Below are 14,361 nucleotides of genomic sequence, written 5' to 3'. Positions count from 1 at the left end.
TGCAACGCGATGCAACAGGACCTGGCACTTGGCCTTGCTGAACCTCATACAGATCACCTCAGTCTATCAATTTAGCCTATACAGACCCCTCTTTGTAGGGGTGATCTGCTCCAAAACATTCCACCTTGGGTGGATCCCATCAAGTCCCATAGACTTGTGTATGTCTAACTGATATAGCAGGTAGTGCTATATTTGCTAGGTGGAATGAGTCCCACAACTGGAATGCTAGGATGAAGGGCTACAGGCTGTTTAGGAGGGATAGGCAGGGCAGGTGAGATGGACATGTGGCACTATATGTAAGGAAGAGGTTTGATTGTACAGCCCTTACAGTTGGCAGTGATGTGGTGGAGAGCCTCTGAGTGAGGCTTAAGGGGATGGAAAACAAAGGAGATATTATAGTGAGTGTTTATTACTGATCTCCCAGCCAGGATGTAAGCAGTGATGAGTTCTTCTGTAAGCAATTAGGAGAAATCTCTGGATCAGTAGCCCACATCCTTATGAGAGATTCCAACTTCCCAGACATCAGCTGGCAATATCATTCTGCTGTGATGAGCAGGCCTTGGGAAGTCTTGAAGTTTGTGGGAGGTAACTTCTTGTCACAAGTACTCTGTGAGCCAACTAGGAAAGATGCCCTCCTAGACTTGTTTGTGACTAGAGAAGGACTCTTGGGAGATGTGATGGTTGGTGGCTGTCTTGTCCACAGTGACCATGAAATGGTTGAGTTTAAAATTTTCAGTGTAATGAGAAAAAAGGTCAGCAGAGTTGCTGCCCTGGATTTCAAGATAGACATCTTTAAGCTATTCATGGAGCTAATTAGAAGATTACCTAGGGAATGTCCTTTTGTGGACTTAAGGACCCATGAGTGCTAGTCAGTCTTAAAAAACCACCTTACCAAAGCACAGGAGCAGGCAATTCCACTGTGTCAAAAGTCAAGCAAGTGGGGCAGAAAGTCAAATCAGGTGAACAGGGAACTCCTTGTGGAGCCCAAGAGGAAAAAGAAATTGTAGAACCTCTGGAAGCAAGGTTAGGCTTTGCAGGAAGATTACAGAGCTGTGGCTCATATTTGCAGGGAGAAGACACAAAAAGTGAAGCTCAGCTAGAGTTGAAACTCTCCAGGGTTGTGTCAGATAACAAGAAAGACTTTTTAAAATACATAATTAGCAAGAGCATGTCTAAAGAAAACATTGGACTGATACTTGCGGAAGATGGTCGCCTGACTAATAGGGATGAAGAAAAAGCAGAGGCATTGCATTCTTTTTTTGCCTCAGTCTTTAATGATACTGATAGACTTTGGGCTGCCCAGTCCTCTGAGTTGGAGGACCATGACTGAGGGAACAGTGTTTTTCCTTTTGTGGACACTGAAATTGTAAAGGACCAGTTGTATCAGCTGAATGTTCACAAGTTGATGGGGTCTGATGGGATTCATCCCAGAGTTCCGAAGGAGCTCGAGGATATTATGGCAAGACCCATCTCGATCATCTGCCACATGCTTTGGGAATCTGAGAAAGTCCCTGCTAACTGGAAGATGACCAATGCTATTCCTAGTAACAAGAAGGATGTGAGGGAAAACCCAGGGAAATACAGACCTGTTAGTCTAACCTCAATACCTGGAAAAATTATTGAGAAGATAATACTGGGTGCTACTGAAAGACGTTTAAAGAACAATGCAATCGTCAGGCACAATCAATGGGTTCACAAAGGGAAAGTCCTGTTTAATTTGGTATTCCTGTTCCTTGCAGCACGCATACTGCCTGAGTTCCAGCTGGGATAGAATTCATTTTCTTCTCAGGAGCTGGTACAGCACTGTCTTTTGGATTCAGTATGAGAATGATGCTGATAACACAGATGTTTTGGTTGTTCCTGAGCAGTGCTTAGCCTGAGTCAAGGGCTTTTCAGTGTCTCATGCTCTGCCAGGGAAGAGATGCACAAGAAGATGGGAGAAGCATACTCCAGGCAGCTGACCTAAACCACCCAAAAAGGATAGTCTGTATGATAGAACATCATGATCAGTGAATAAACTGGGGGGAGTTAGCCAGAAGGGGCCAATTGCTGCTCAGTCAGTGGGTGGTGAGCATTTGTATTGTGCATCATTTCTTTTTCTTGGGTTTTACCTTCATCTCTCCCTCTCATTTTTATTAAAACTATTAGCAGTAGCATTATTATTACCATATTACCATCATTATTATTATTATTATATTTTACTTTGTTTCAATTATTATACTGTTCTTATCTCAATCTATGAGTTTCATTTTCTTTCCTGATTCTCCTTCCCATCACAATGGGAATAGGGGCAAAGAGAATTGAGCGAGCAGCTGTGTGTGGTATTTAGTTGCCAATTGAGCAACACATACACAGAGGACAGAGAGTGAGATTAAGCAGGGCGATAGTTAAGAAAACATTTTAAAAGAAAATATAAGAAAATAGGACATTCTGCAGTGATCAGGCACAGGGCTCAGCCAGACAAGCATACTGACTGGCTCCATTTTACCTGTGACTGGAAACTTTTATCCCCCTTTCTGTCTATCCCCCCTCTTTGTCTCTCCCTGCTTCCTCTTTCCCCTGTAATTCCCTTTATCAGTTTGTATAGTTCTATCAATTCCTGCCTCCATCCCAGTTTGATGTCTGCGATCCCTCCTGGTTTAGCATCTTATCAGTTGCAAAGTCCATGTTGATCTTCCTGAAAGTGGTGCCTGTAGTTTAGATTCCTTCCTAAATAATTTATTGTATGTTTTGTTTGTTTACTGTTTACAGTCCAATGTAATTCTTGTAAATACCAAGTTTTATATTCCTTTCTGTGGAAGAAAGAATATCTTTATGAAGTTGTATTAATATTTTAAGATGTAGAGCCTCAGCTACCCTTGCAGCGATTTTCAATCCTCTACAAATGACATTACCTCTGTTTTGACTTCAGTTGTAAGCACAGAAACATAGAATAGTAGAGTAATTGAGGTTGAAAGGGATCTCTGGAGCTTATCAAGTCCAAACCCCTTCCCAGCCCACACTCAAAGCAGGATCAACCAGAGTAAGGAGCGTGGGACATTGTCCAGTCATGTTTTGGATATCTCCAACCATGGAGAATCCACAACCTCTCTTGGCAGCCTGGTCCCATTTTGAACACACTTTGAGTTAAAAAGATTTTTCTCATGTTTGAGTGGAATTTCATGCATTTCAGTTTGTGTCCATTATCTCTCATCCTTTCACTGAGCACACCTGAGAAGACTTTGGCTCCATCTTTATGCTGGTTTCAGCTAGGGTAGAGTTAATTTTGTTCCCAGTGGCTAGTACAGGGCTACATTTTGGTTTAGTGCTGAACACAGGGTCAATAATACAGAGATATTTTGTTATTGCTGAGCAGAGCTACACAAAGCAAAGGCCTTTTCTGCTTTTCATACTGCCAAGCTGTCAAGGAGGCTGGGGGTGCATGGGAAGTTGGGAGGAGACACAGCCATGACAGGTGAGGCAAACTGACCAAAGGGATATTCCAGACCACATGACATCATGCTCAGTATATAAACTGGGAGTAAGAAGGAGGAAGGAGAGGGATGCTTGGAGTGATGGCGTTTGTCTTCTCAAATCACTGTTATGCGTGACAGAGCCCTGCTCTCCTGGAGATGGCTGAATACCTGCCTGCCCATGGGAAGTGGTGAATTAATTCCTTGCTTTGCTTTGCTTGTGTGAGGCTTTTCCTTTCCCTATTAAACTGTCTTTATTTCAACCCATGAGTTCTCTGGCTTTTACCCTTCTGATTGTCTCCCTGATCCTGCTCATGGGGGAGTAAGCAATGGGCTGTGTGGGGCTTGGTTGCTGGCTGGGGTTAAACCACAACAATCTTTAATGCACAGTGTATTTAGACACAGATAACATCCCTCCTGAGCCTTCTCTTTTGCAGACTAAACAATCTTAAACAATTCAGGAAGTGTGGACTGAATGGGTGGACAGCGAGGTGAATTGACATCTGTCTGAAACTCAGATCCTAGAGGGTGGTGATCAGTGGCACAGGGTCTACTTGAAGGCCTGTCACTAGGGGTCCCCCAAGGTTGAATACTGGGGCCAGTATTGTTTAACTTATTCATCAATGACTTGGATGACAGGGTAGATGCATCCTCAGCAAGTTTGCTGACAATCTTGTGAGGAGTGGCCAATACTCCAGGGAGATGTGCAGCAATTCAGAAGTACCTCGACAGATTGGAGACATGAGCAGAGAAGAACTGTCTGAAATTCAACAAAGGCCAGTGCACAGTCTTGCACCTGGTGAGGAATAACCCCAGGCACCAGTACAGGCTGCGGATGTCCTGCTGGAAAGCAGCTCTGCAGAGAAGGACCTGGGGGTCCTGGTGGACAACAAGCTGCCTATGAGCCAGCAGTGCCCTTGTGGCCAAGAAGGCAAATGGTATCTTGGGGTGCATTGGGAAGAGCATTGCCAGCAGGTGGAGGGAGGTGATCCTGTATAGGGGCCTGAGTAATATGTATTGCAGTAAAAGATCTCTGTATTGTATAAGTGACTCTGCCCCGATTCTAGTTATTGTAAGTGGGATGCAGCTGTGATGTCCTTAATTGGGCGGCAGCTGTAGCCCGTGGAGGTAGCTGGGATAAAAGGGGGTGGGGCAGTCTGGGAGAGCCTTGGAGGAGCCCTGACAAAGAAGCAGGAACAACACTGCTGTGAAGAGCTGCGTGTGAGAAAACCACCCAGAAGGTACAGAACTCTAGAAATAGGATAACAACAATATGAATACAACAATCCTGCCCCTCTACTCAGCCCTGGTTAGGCCTCACCTGGAGTGCTGTGTCCAGTTCTGGGCTCCTCAGTACAAGAGAGACATGGACCTCCTGGACCGGGTCCAGCAAAGGGCTAAAAAGTTGATTAAGGGACTGGAGCATCTCTCTTATGAGAACAGGCTGAGGGAGTCAGGCTTGTTAAGCCTCAAGAAGATATGTCTGAGAGGGCACCTCATCGATGTCTATAAGTATCTGAAGGGAGGGTGCCAAGAAGATGAAGCCAGGGTCTCAGTGGTGCCGAGCAATAGGACAAAAGGCAATGGGCAGAAACTGATGCACAGGCAGTTCCACCTGAATATGAGGAAGAACTTCTTTACTGTGTGGGTGACCAAGCATGAGGAAGCGAAGGGAGTCGACCACATCCTTATTGATCAGCATCGAACTCCAATTTATTGATCTAGCTTACACACTTTTATAGCGGTGTTAATTAAGCTTATACATATTACAAAACCCGAGCTCATCATTGGTTACAGATTACACACCAACCCCTCCTTTGTTGCCGAAACCTGTGGTTTTCTTGTTGAGACTAATACTTGTTTTTCTCATCCTGTTAGTGACTTGTTATTTATCATTCTCAAGGCCTCCATGTTTTGCACCATGCCTTTCTCACCACTTCCTCAAGGATGTGGTGTTTACTGTTGTTAAGGGAAAAGCCTGAGAACTTGCTGCTTACAGCTGCCTTTTATTTTTTAACCAGCTGTATATGTTCATGGCCTTTTTTCCTTAAAGCCATGTCTGAGCAAAATTCTCCAACACAAGCACAAGAATATTACCTGGAGAGCTTGTAGAGTCTCCCTCACTGGAGATATTCAATAACTGTCTGGACACAATCCTGTGCCATGTGCTGTGGATTGACCCTGCTTGAGCAGGGAGGTGGGACCAGATGACCCACTGTGGTGCCTTCAAACCTTACCTATTCTGTGATCCTGATTCAACATCCCTGAAGGCATTTGGCAAGACATAAAGACAAGGCACTTAGGGACATGGTTTAGTGCTAGACCACAGTATTAGGTTAATACTTGGACTGAATGATTTTAAAGGTCTTTTTAAACTTCACTGATCCTATGGTTTTATGATTCTGTCCCAGCTCTTTCACCATCTGTTCCTGTAGGAGATGCTTCAGTCCTTTCATCACTGCAGTGGCTCTTTGCTGAACTTGTTACAGTATTTCCATGACTTTCTTGTACTGAGGAGTTCATAACTCCACACAGTACTACAGGTGTGGCCTCTCCAGTGCTGAGTAGAGAGAAAGGTTTACCTCCCACAATCTCCTGTCAACACTGTTCCTAATGCAGCTCAGGATACTATTGACCTCCTTTGATGCAAGGGCACATTACTGGCTAATTTTCTGCCAGGACCCCCATGTCCTTTGCTGCAAAGCTGCTTTCCAGCCAGTCAGCCCCTGCCTTGTACTGGTGCATCATGTTATTCCTACCCAGGGGCAGGACTTGGCATTTCCCTTTAATAGACTGCATGAGGGTCCTGTCTGCCCATTTCTCCAGTCTGTTGAGATCCTTCTGAAGGCACAACAGCCATCTGGTCTATCAAATGCTCCTCCCAATTTTGTACCATCTGAAAACTTGCTGAGGGTGCTCTCTGTCACATTGTTCAGGTCATTAATGAAGTTGTTAAACAGTATTGGCCCAAGGATCAGCCCAGGGAAACACCACTAGATGCTGATGTCCAGCTAGACTTTAGGCTTCTCATCACAACCTTCTGAGCCCAGCAGTTCAGCCACTTTTCAGTCCACCTCACTGTCCACTTATCTAACCTGCACTTTGTCAGCTTGTCTATGATGATGTCATATGAGACAGCGTTGAAAGCTTTCTGCTGCTCTCCCCTCATCCACCAAGCTAGTTGACTTGCAGAAGGCTTGCAGGTTGGCCAAGCATAATTTGCCTTTTGCAAATCCATGGTGACTACTCCAAATCACCCTGTGTCCATTGTGTGCCAGGAAATGGCTTACAAGATTATTTTTTCCATCATCTTCACAGGAATAGAGGTGAGGCTGACCAGCCTGTATTTCCCCAGATCCTTCCTCTTGCCCTTTTTGAAGACTGAAGTGTCATTTGCTTTCTTCTGGTCCTCATGTATAACGGTGGGGTTCTCGGGGTCTGTCTAACCCCATCAGCCATCAGTGTCCTGGATAGAGGAGTACCGCTAAGCACAACCTGTCCAGGTGCCTCAGGCAGGCTCCCAGCCACAGGCAATCTTAACAAGCAGCTCAGCTCTTAAATGAGATCAGCTCTTTGGTGAATTCAGCTCTTTAGTGATTTCAGCTCTGCTTGCTAAATGCCTCAGCAGATGCAGAGATGAGAGAGGAGAAGGCTGTATGAGGTTCCACAGATGTGTCTTTATTGGCAGCCTCTACGAAGGGTGACAGTGACAGCTCTTCTGCCGAACTGGGCAGAGGAAGGGGTTTAGATAGGGTATGTGGCTTTTGGGAAACAGTCCAATAGTAAGGGTCGAGGTAAATATGACCTATCGTCTTACAGAGAGATAACAAGGGTCTGAGGTGGAAGAGGGGTCTCTTGGTTCAGTCATTGTAACTAGGCATTTCTTATCTTAGACAACTGACTGCCAGGGAGGCCTTGCAGGCCCTGTGGCTGCTACACTCAGGAACCTCCCCTATCCTTGGAGGTGTACACAACCTCTATCCCTGGAGCTGTACACGACTTTATGGGACAGGTCCCTGAGCAACCTGATGTAATTAGACTTACTTTGAGCAGAGGGTTGGACTAGATAGCCTCTGGATGTCCCTTATGGCATAAATTTTTCTATGGTAAATTATCAGCCATACTAAAATACAGCTTACTGGTGGATGAAATAGGACTACAAGCTATGTCACCTCAGCCAGCTCCTCCTTCCATAGCCTTTTAAGGTGCTATCTACAAATAAAATTGTAAGGAGTTACACCAGGAAAATCATATAGGCATCATCTCCTGTATGGAGACAACTTTTCTGGGCTGTTTATCCAGTCAGTACTTTTATTTTTGTTTTGTTTTGCTTTTTAAAGTTCTTTTTCCCAGACAACCATGCATTTTGACATTTTGTCAGATTTCTATGTCTGCCACCAGACTTCCTTATTTCTACCCACTGGTTCTTGGCTTCCATCAGCTCTTTATCTAAGACCAGAACCCTTTCCTGCTCACTCGATCACAGTTTCACTATTCTGAATCAGACAACTCATGTTTTCCTTTCTTCCTCACCGACTGGGCCTAGTTGCTGTTTTCATGAGCAAGTGATCTCTTGGGAGGTCTTAAGGGTTGCATTAGAATCAAGCTAGCACATGACAAAAAAAAGAGAATGAAAGAATATCCATGTTGTCATAGAGCATTTTCCATTCTCACCATGGGTTTAGTACTTGCTCCTTTCTCTATTTTAATAGGAAAACTTCCTTCAACCATATATCCTAGGCCCTGTATATGGAATGGAATAGACTCTTTGTTAATAGATTAGGTACTAGAAACAAGAGTTCATATAATTAATAGCAAAAGCAGCAGGTGCAAGGAAATACCCCATTTAAGGTCATCTGGAGGACATCCATTGGTCTTTGGAGCAATTAACATATAAACAGGATAAAACAAACAATCCTCTGCTTAATATATTTGAGCTATAAGGTCAGGTAAAATGCCATGAACTGCAATAAACGATACATTCCCAATATCACTGCCCATAATTTAAAGAGGAGAAGCACTAGAGCTTTTAAAAGAAAAACAAATGTGGATGAAGAAATATGTTTTCTTTTGTCTCAACAGTTCAGTGTCTTTGGCTGACATTTTTCAAATAGAAGTTAGCCTGATCAGACATTCTACAGAGATATTTTCAGTCTTCGATTACAGTTTAACAATGTGATGAGTAACTTTCCATTTTTACAGTATCTTAAACAGGGGCACATTGGTAATTCTTAATAATAAGCATGTCTTAACAGACCCATTTATGACAGAAGATTGCTTAGATATTATAAGAGTAAAGAAAATAAGGGAACACGAGAGTGTTGAAAAAGTTTATCTGAAGAATAAATTTGGCAAAATATGTCTGTGAAGAGGATGCTGCAAGTGTTAACATCAGTATCAGAACCCAATAGTGTTGTTGACTTTTGTGTGTCAATGCCAGATTATCATCAATGGACATTTGCTGGTACCAAAAAAGTCTTCTACAGGCCTTTTGCTTCTCCCATAACCTTATATCAGAAGTTTCAGGGGATATATTTAGACTTAACTGGAAAAAGAAGGAGGGAAGGTTCTTCCTGAGCAACTTTGAAGTTAGTCCTACTCTGACTGTGTGGGTGGGTTTTACCATATAACCTCTAGAGGTCTCTTTTGACCTAAATTATTCTATTAAGTTTGAACATGGGAGAAAGGAATTTGATGGTAGAAAACCATGTTCATCAAAGCAAGAAAAGCACAGGAAATAGAAGAGTCTGAGAGAGAAGCAAAAGGACATATTCTCCTTCTTCTACCTTCCTTCATTTGGAAAAAATAATATGTATATCATTGCACTTAAAACAGTAAAGAAATTATATAATTGTTTTCTGTAAGTAATGACTACAGCTGCCTCAGCAATTTAGGAACTTCCCAGTAAAATTTCAACTAGAAGAATAGAGCCCCACATGGAGACTACTTTATTACACAGATGATCATATTATGACAAATTTAGATCATACTTCCTATCAGCATAACTTGTCCATAAACTCAAGTTTTTCCCCAAACAACAAAATGCTGCATATACAGCTTCACACTGTCCAACTGTAATAATTACCTGAATTCATTTTAGATTAATTCAAGTGATATGAATCTTACTTGTTTTCACTCAAATAATGATCTAATATGACAAAAAATAAAGTTTTTGTTCAAACATTTTTCTTTGTTAATTCATACATAGCAGCCCATATGATGTCATGAAAAGTGCATTATTTTAGTAAACATTCTAATTTAGATGAATTACCAACTTACATTGTTCCATTTGTGTAGACTGTGTCACTTCCCTCCACATACTGAACCTGGGCTGGGTAGACATGTTGTACCTGTTGCACAGTCTGTACTTGCTGTACCTACAAACAAAAACACCAGAAATATAGGATAGTTTACCTTATAAAAAGAATGACTAGTGCTTCATTGCATCTAATCATCTAATGGTTTCTAAACAATACTCTTAATTTTGGGACATCCCTGTTCTCACAATTACTAAATGACACAGAATGCAACACTGTGCTGCAAGTCTGTAATACGCTAAATGGAGTGCTGTGTTGATTTGGCATAGCATGATTTTTTTTTGTAGCTGGGGGGGGGGGGGGCACAGGAGTAGCTTCTGTGAGAAGCTGCTAGAAGCTCCCACCATGTCCAACAGAGCCAATTTCTGATGACTCTGAAGATAGACATACTGCTTGCCCAATTAGAGAGGTTGGTAACGCCTCTGTGATGGCATATTTAAGAAGAAAATCAAAACAGCGCACACGCAGTTTTTTCCCCAGGGGTGGGGAGGCGCTGTGGCCGCTGCTGCGGCTTCCGCCATCTCAGTGCAGACTGAGGCAATCTTTGCCTGCCTGGCTGCCCCTAGCCAACCACGCTGCAGGTAGAAGGGCAGAGGCGATGGTGGCGGCTTCTCCTTCCCAGCGCCCTGCATGAAGAGAGGCGTTAAATAGTGCAAGCGCCGTGGCGGCTGCCACTGCGCACATGGTGGCAGTGGGGCTGCGTGGCCAACTGAAAATGTGATAGGCAACTCCCTGATGCAGAACCTGGATAAAATCAGCTTCTTGGCACTGCAGGATCCTGAAAGAATCTTTGAATTAGTGGAACTTGTTTGCAATGGTACCTACAAGCAGCAGTTTTTCTTCTAGTCAGAGGAGGAAGTACGGACATGTTAGAGAAAACAATATGATGGCACCAAGGTCAGTGGAAAAGAAAGAGTAGGAGGAGGTACTCCAAGTGTTGGAGCTGAGATTCCTCTGCAAGTCGTAGTGAGGACTATGGTGAAACAAACTGTCCCCCTGTAATGCATGAAGTCTATGGGGGATGCACACATTCACTTGTAGCCCATGAGAAAAGTGGTCACGCTGGAGTGGGTGGATGCCAGAGAAAGCTGTAATCTAGTGGGAGACCCGAATAGAGAGAGAGGGCTCTTGCTCACAAAATAGAGCAGCCTAGCCTTAGAAGAGTGCAGCCTGTGGACAAGTGACCCATGCCACAACAGTTTTGGAAAAACTGCCCATAGGAGGGACTCCACAGCATAGCAGAGAAAAGGCTCCTCTCCCTGAGTGAACAGAAAAAGATCTCGAATGATGAACTGACCAAGACCTCCATGCCCTGTCTCTCATGCATGTGATGCATCATCATATGTCTCCGAGGTAAACTGCTCTGGCAGACATGCTCTGGAGTGGAGGATCGTGCTGAGAACTTTCCAAAAACCAGCAAAACTGTGAACCTAGCTCAGAGAGACAGAGGGCACACCAGCCTCAGCCAGAGCAGGAAGTGTGAAAAGCTAGATAAGCAGCAGCTCTAACTCAGTGTGGGCAGTGCCAGGAGTGAAGGTGACCAACCCCCACAGGTACAAAAGACGTACCCAAGAAGCAGCCAGGAGTGGGGCAAATAAGGTAGGCAAACAGGGTGTGACTGTCATGGTTTAGGAATGGTACTCCCCAATTTTGGGCTCCCATTGTTTTATGGCAAAACCAGCTTTCAGGAGGATTTGGATTATCTTCTCCCCTTTCTCAAAAACCTCCTCTGCTATGTTGCCCTATAGGATGATGTCATCGATGTACTGTAAGTGTTCTGGAGCCTCACCCTTTTCCAGTGTAGTCTGGATCAGTCCATGGCAAATAGCGGGGCTATATTTCCACCCCTAGGGCAGTTGGCTCCAGGTGTACTGGACACCCCTCCAGGTGAAAGCAAACTGTGGCCTGCACTCTGCTGATAAAGGAATGGAGAAAAATGCATTAGCAATATCGATGGTGGCACCACTTTGCTGCCTTGGACTCCAGTTCATACTGAAGCTCCAGCATGTCCAGCATGGCAGCACTCAGTGGTGGTGTGACTTTGTTCAGGTCATGATAGTCCACTATCAGTCTCAACTCTCCATTGGACTTAGGCACTGGCCATATGGGGATATTGAAGGGTAAGTCTTGCTGATCACTCCCTGTCTCTCCTTAAATCATCTGTGGATGGGAGTCCCGGAGTCCCAGTTGGTGCAGTGTTGTTGACAGTGCACTGTAGTGGTAGTAATTGGAACTCATTGTTCTTTGCCCCGTAGGAGTGCCATAGTAGAAGGGTCCTCTGAGAGACTGGACAAGGTACTCAGCTGTCTAATTCCCTCTGTCTCCACAGCAGCTATCCCAAAAGCCCAACAATGCCCTTTTGGGTCCTTGAAATACCCTCTCCTTCGGTAATCTAAGCCAAGGATGCACAGGGCCTCTGGGCCAGTCACAATAGGATGTTTCCACCATTCTTTTCTAGTCAGGTGTCCTGGGGTGACTTTATGATGCTTGCATCCCCAATCATCTGTTCTGTTTATGCTGGATAATAAGTTCTGCACCTTTAAGACTGGTTCTGAGAGCCAAGGGGGGAAGAGAGAAGAAGCACAGAGTTTGTTATCAGAAACTGCACTTGCTCCCCCACATCCTTCTCCTGGACTGTGTTGTCTGCAGCATGGACAGATGGCGGGAAAGAGCTCTCCTTTGCTTTTAGTTAGTTTTTAGCTAGCTGAGGCAGACAAGTTCCCTGGACTGTGGTTTTTCTTTTTCTTGGAACTGTTTAAACCTGCTCTGGACTGAAAACCCAGAAGAGCACCGGGAGCTCGCACCTGTGGCCCACTGGGCCAGGCCTGGGCCATGGCATTTCCAGCGCCAGAGGGACTGATAACAGACTGGGTGAGCTGAGCTGCAATCCACGAAAAGGACTTTCTGAGTTTGTCATCTCTTCAGATTGGCAAGAAGTTTTATTGTTTAATATTGTTCATTTTTTGTGCTGGTGAATGCTTTGCCTGTTAAATAAACAGGTTTTTTCCACTTTCCTCCAAGGAAATCTGTCACAGATGCATTTTATGAAAAATCCTTTCCTTAGGATTTTTTCTCCTGAGAAGCTGAGAGGCCTCAGGAACAAAATGTAAACAATAATTATCTGCTGCTACGTTTTACTTGCACATATATAGGTTTCTCCCTTCACCAATTCAAGGTTCCAAAAATGACAATTCCTGTGTCATTTGAAAACATCTGTGAAACCACTGCCACTACACTCAGAAGGGAATCTTAGTTTTTCCTTAAGGACATATCTTTTTTCTTCATTTGAAGCACCATATCAAGCTTTCATGAAAGCCATAGTTATATTGTCAGTGTGCAAATAAAAAATGTATTTCAGCAGAAAATAATTTAGATGCTGAAAAATTATTCCCCTCATAGCTAAAAGAAAGAATTTTTAAAAATAAATTATTTCTTCTGAATTTTTAATTTTTACCTAGTCTGCTCCTACAGTATGTGTATATAAATTCAAATTTTAAATTTAAGCAAATATATAATATATGCATTAATTTTTTTCAGATTGAAGCCACTCTTCTTCATCAAAGACCTTTTTTTAATGTCTGAGAGCCTTTTCTTTTTCTACAGTGGAAAAGCACCTATCTTACCTACATTCTTCATCACATTTCCTAGTATTATACTAGATTCACATCCTCTTCCCAGAATCACAGAATAGTTATGGTTAGAAGGGATCTCTGGAGATTATCCAGTCCAATCCCTCTGCCAGGGCAGGGTCACCTAGAGCAGGTGACACAAACACCTCCAGGTGGGTTTTGAATGTCTCCAGATAGGGAGACTCCATCACCTCCCTGGGCAGCTATTACAGTGCTCTGCCACCCTCAATAGAAAGAAGTTCTTCCTCATGCTGAGATGGAACTTCTTGTATCTCAGTTTGTGGCCATTGCTCCTTGTTCTGTTGCTGGGCACCAATGAAAAGAGTCTGGGACCATCCTCTTGGCACCTGCCTTTGAGACATTTATATGCATTAATAAGATCCCCTGTCTTCTCTAGACTAACCAAGCCCAGCTCCCACAGTCTCCTCTCCTCATAAGAGAGATGCTCCAGACCCCTAATCATATTTGTGGCCTCCACTGGACTGTCTCCAGTAGTTCCTTGTCTTTTTTGTTCTGAGGAGACCAGAACTGAACACAATACTCCAGATATGGCCTCACTAGGGCCGAGTAGAGGGGGAGGATCACCTGCCTTGACCTACTGGCCACGCTCTTCCTGATGCATCCCAAGATCCATTGGGTCCCCTAGCCACAAGGGCACAGACAGCTCATAGTCAACTTGTCTTCCACCAAGACTCCCAGGTCCTTCTCTGCAGAGCTGCTCTCTAGTAGGTCTGCCCCCAACTGGTACTGGTACTTGGGGTTATTCCTCCCCAGGTGCAGGACCATACACTTGCTCTTGTGGATCCAAGTGGGCCTTGGCCTTCCTTGTCACATCCCTGCATATTCTGACGATATCCATATAGTCCTCCCATGTGGCTAGTCCCTTTTTCCACATCCCATAACTTTTTTCTTCCATTTGAGATTTACTAGAAGCTTCCTGCTCACCTATACAGGTCTCCTTCC

The 14,361-nt window shown here is 44.0% G+C and overlaps 1 protein-coding gene across 1 annotated transcript in view; it reads right to left on the bottom strand.

Annotated features, from left to right (window-relative positions):
- The window catches only part of LOC128946102 (transcription factor RFX3-like), a 154,979-nt gene that overhangs the window by 132,013 nt on the left and 8,605 nt on the right, over nucleotides 1-14,361 (bottom strand). The window contains exon 2 of the mRNA XM_054290006.1: nucleotides 9,732-9,829. Within this exon, the coding sequence (XP_054145981.1) occupies nucleotides 9,732-9,829 (98 nt within the window). The remainder of the gene's footprint in view (nucleotides 1-9,731; nucleotides 9,830-14,361) is intronic.

The sequence above is a fragment of the Melozone crissalis genome, unplaced genomic scaffold, assembly GCF_028551555.1.
Source record: "Melozone crissalis strain CALT ecotype California unplaced genomic scaffold, PUWL_Pcris_2 ptg000074l_1, whole genome shotgun sequence".
NCBI lineage: Eukaryota > Metazoa > Chordata > Aves > Passeriformes > Passerellidae > Melozone > Melozone crissalis.
Note: the sequence above shows the minus strand (reverse complement) of the source record. Positions and strands in the feature narration are given on the sequence as shown.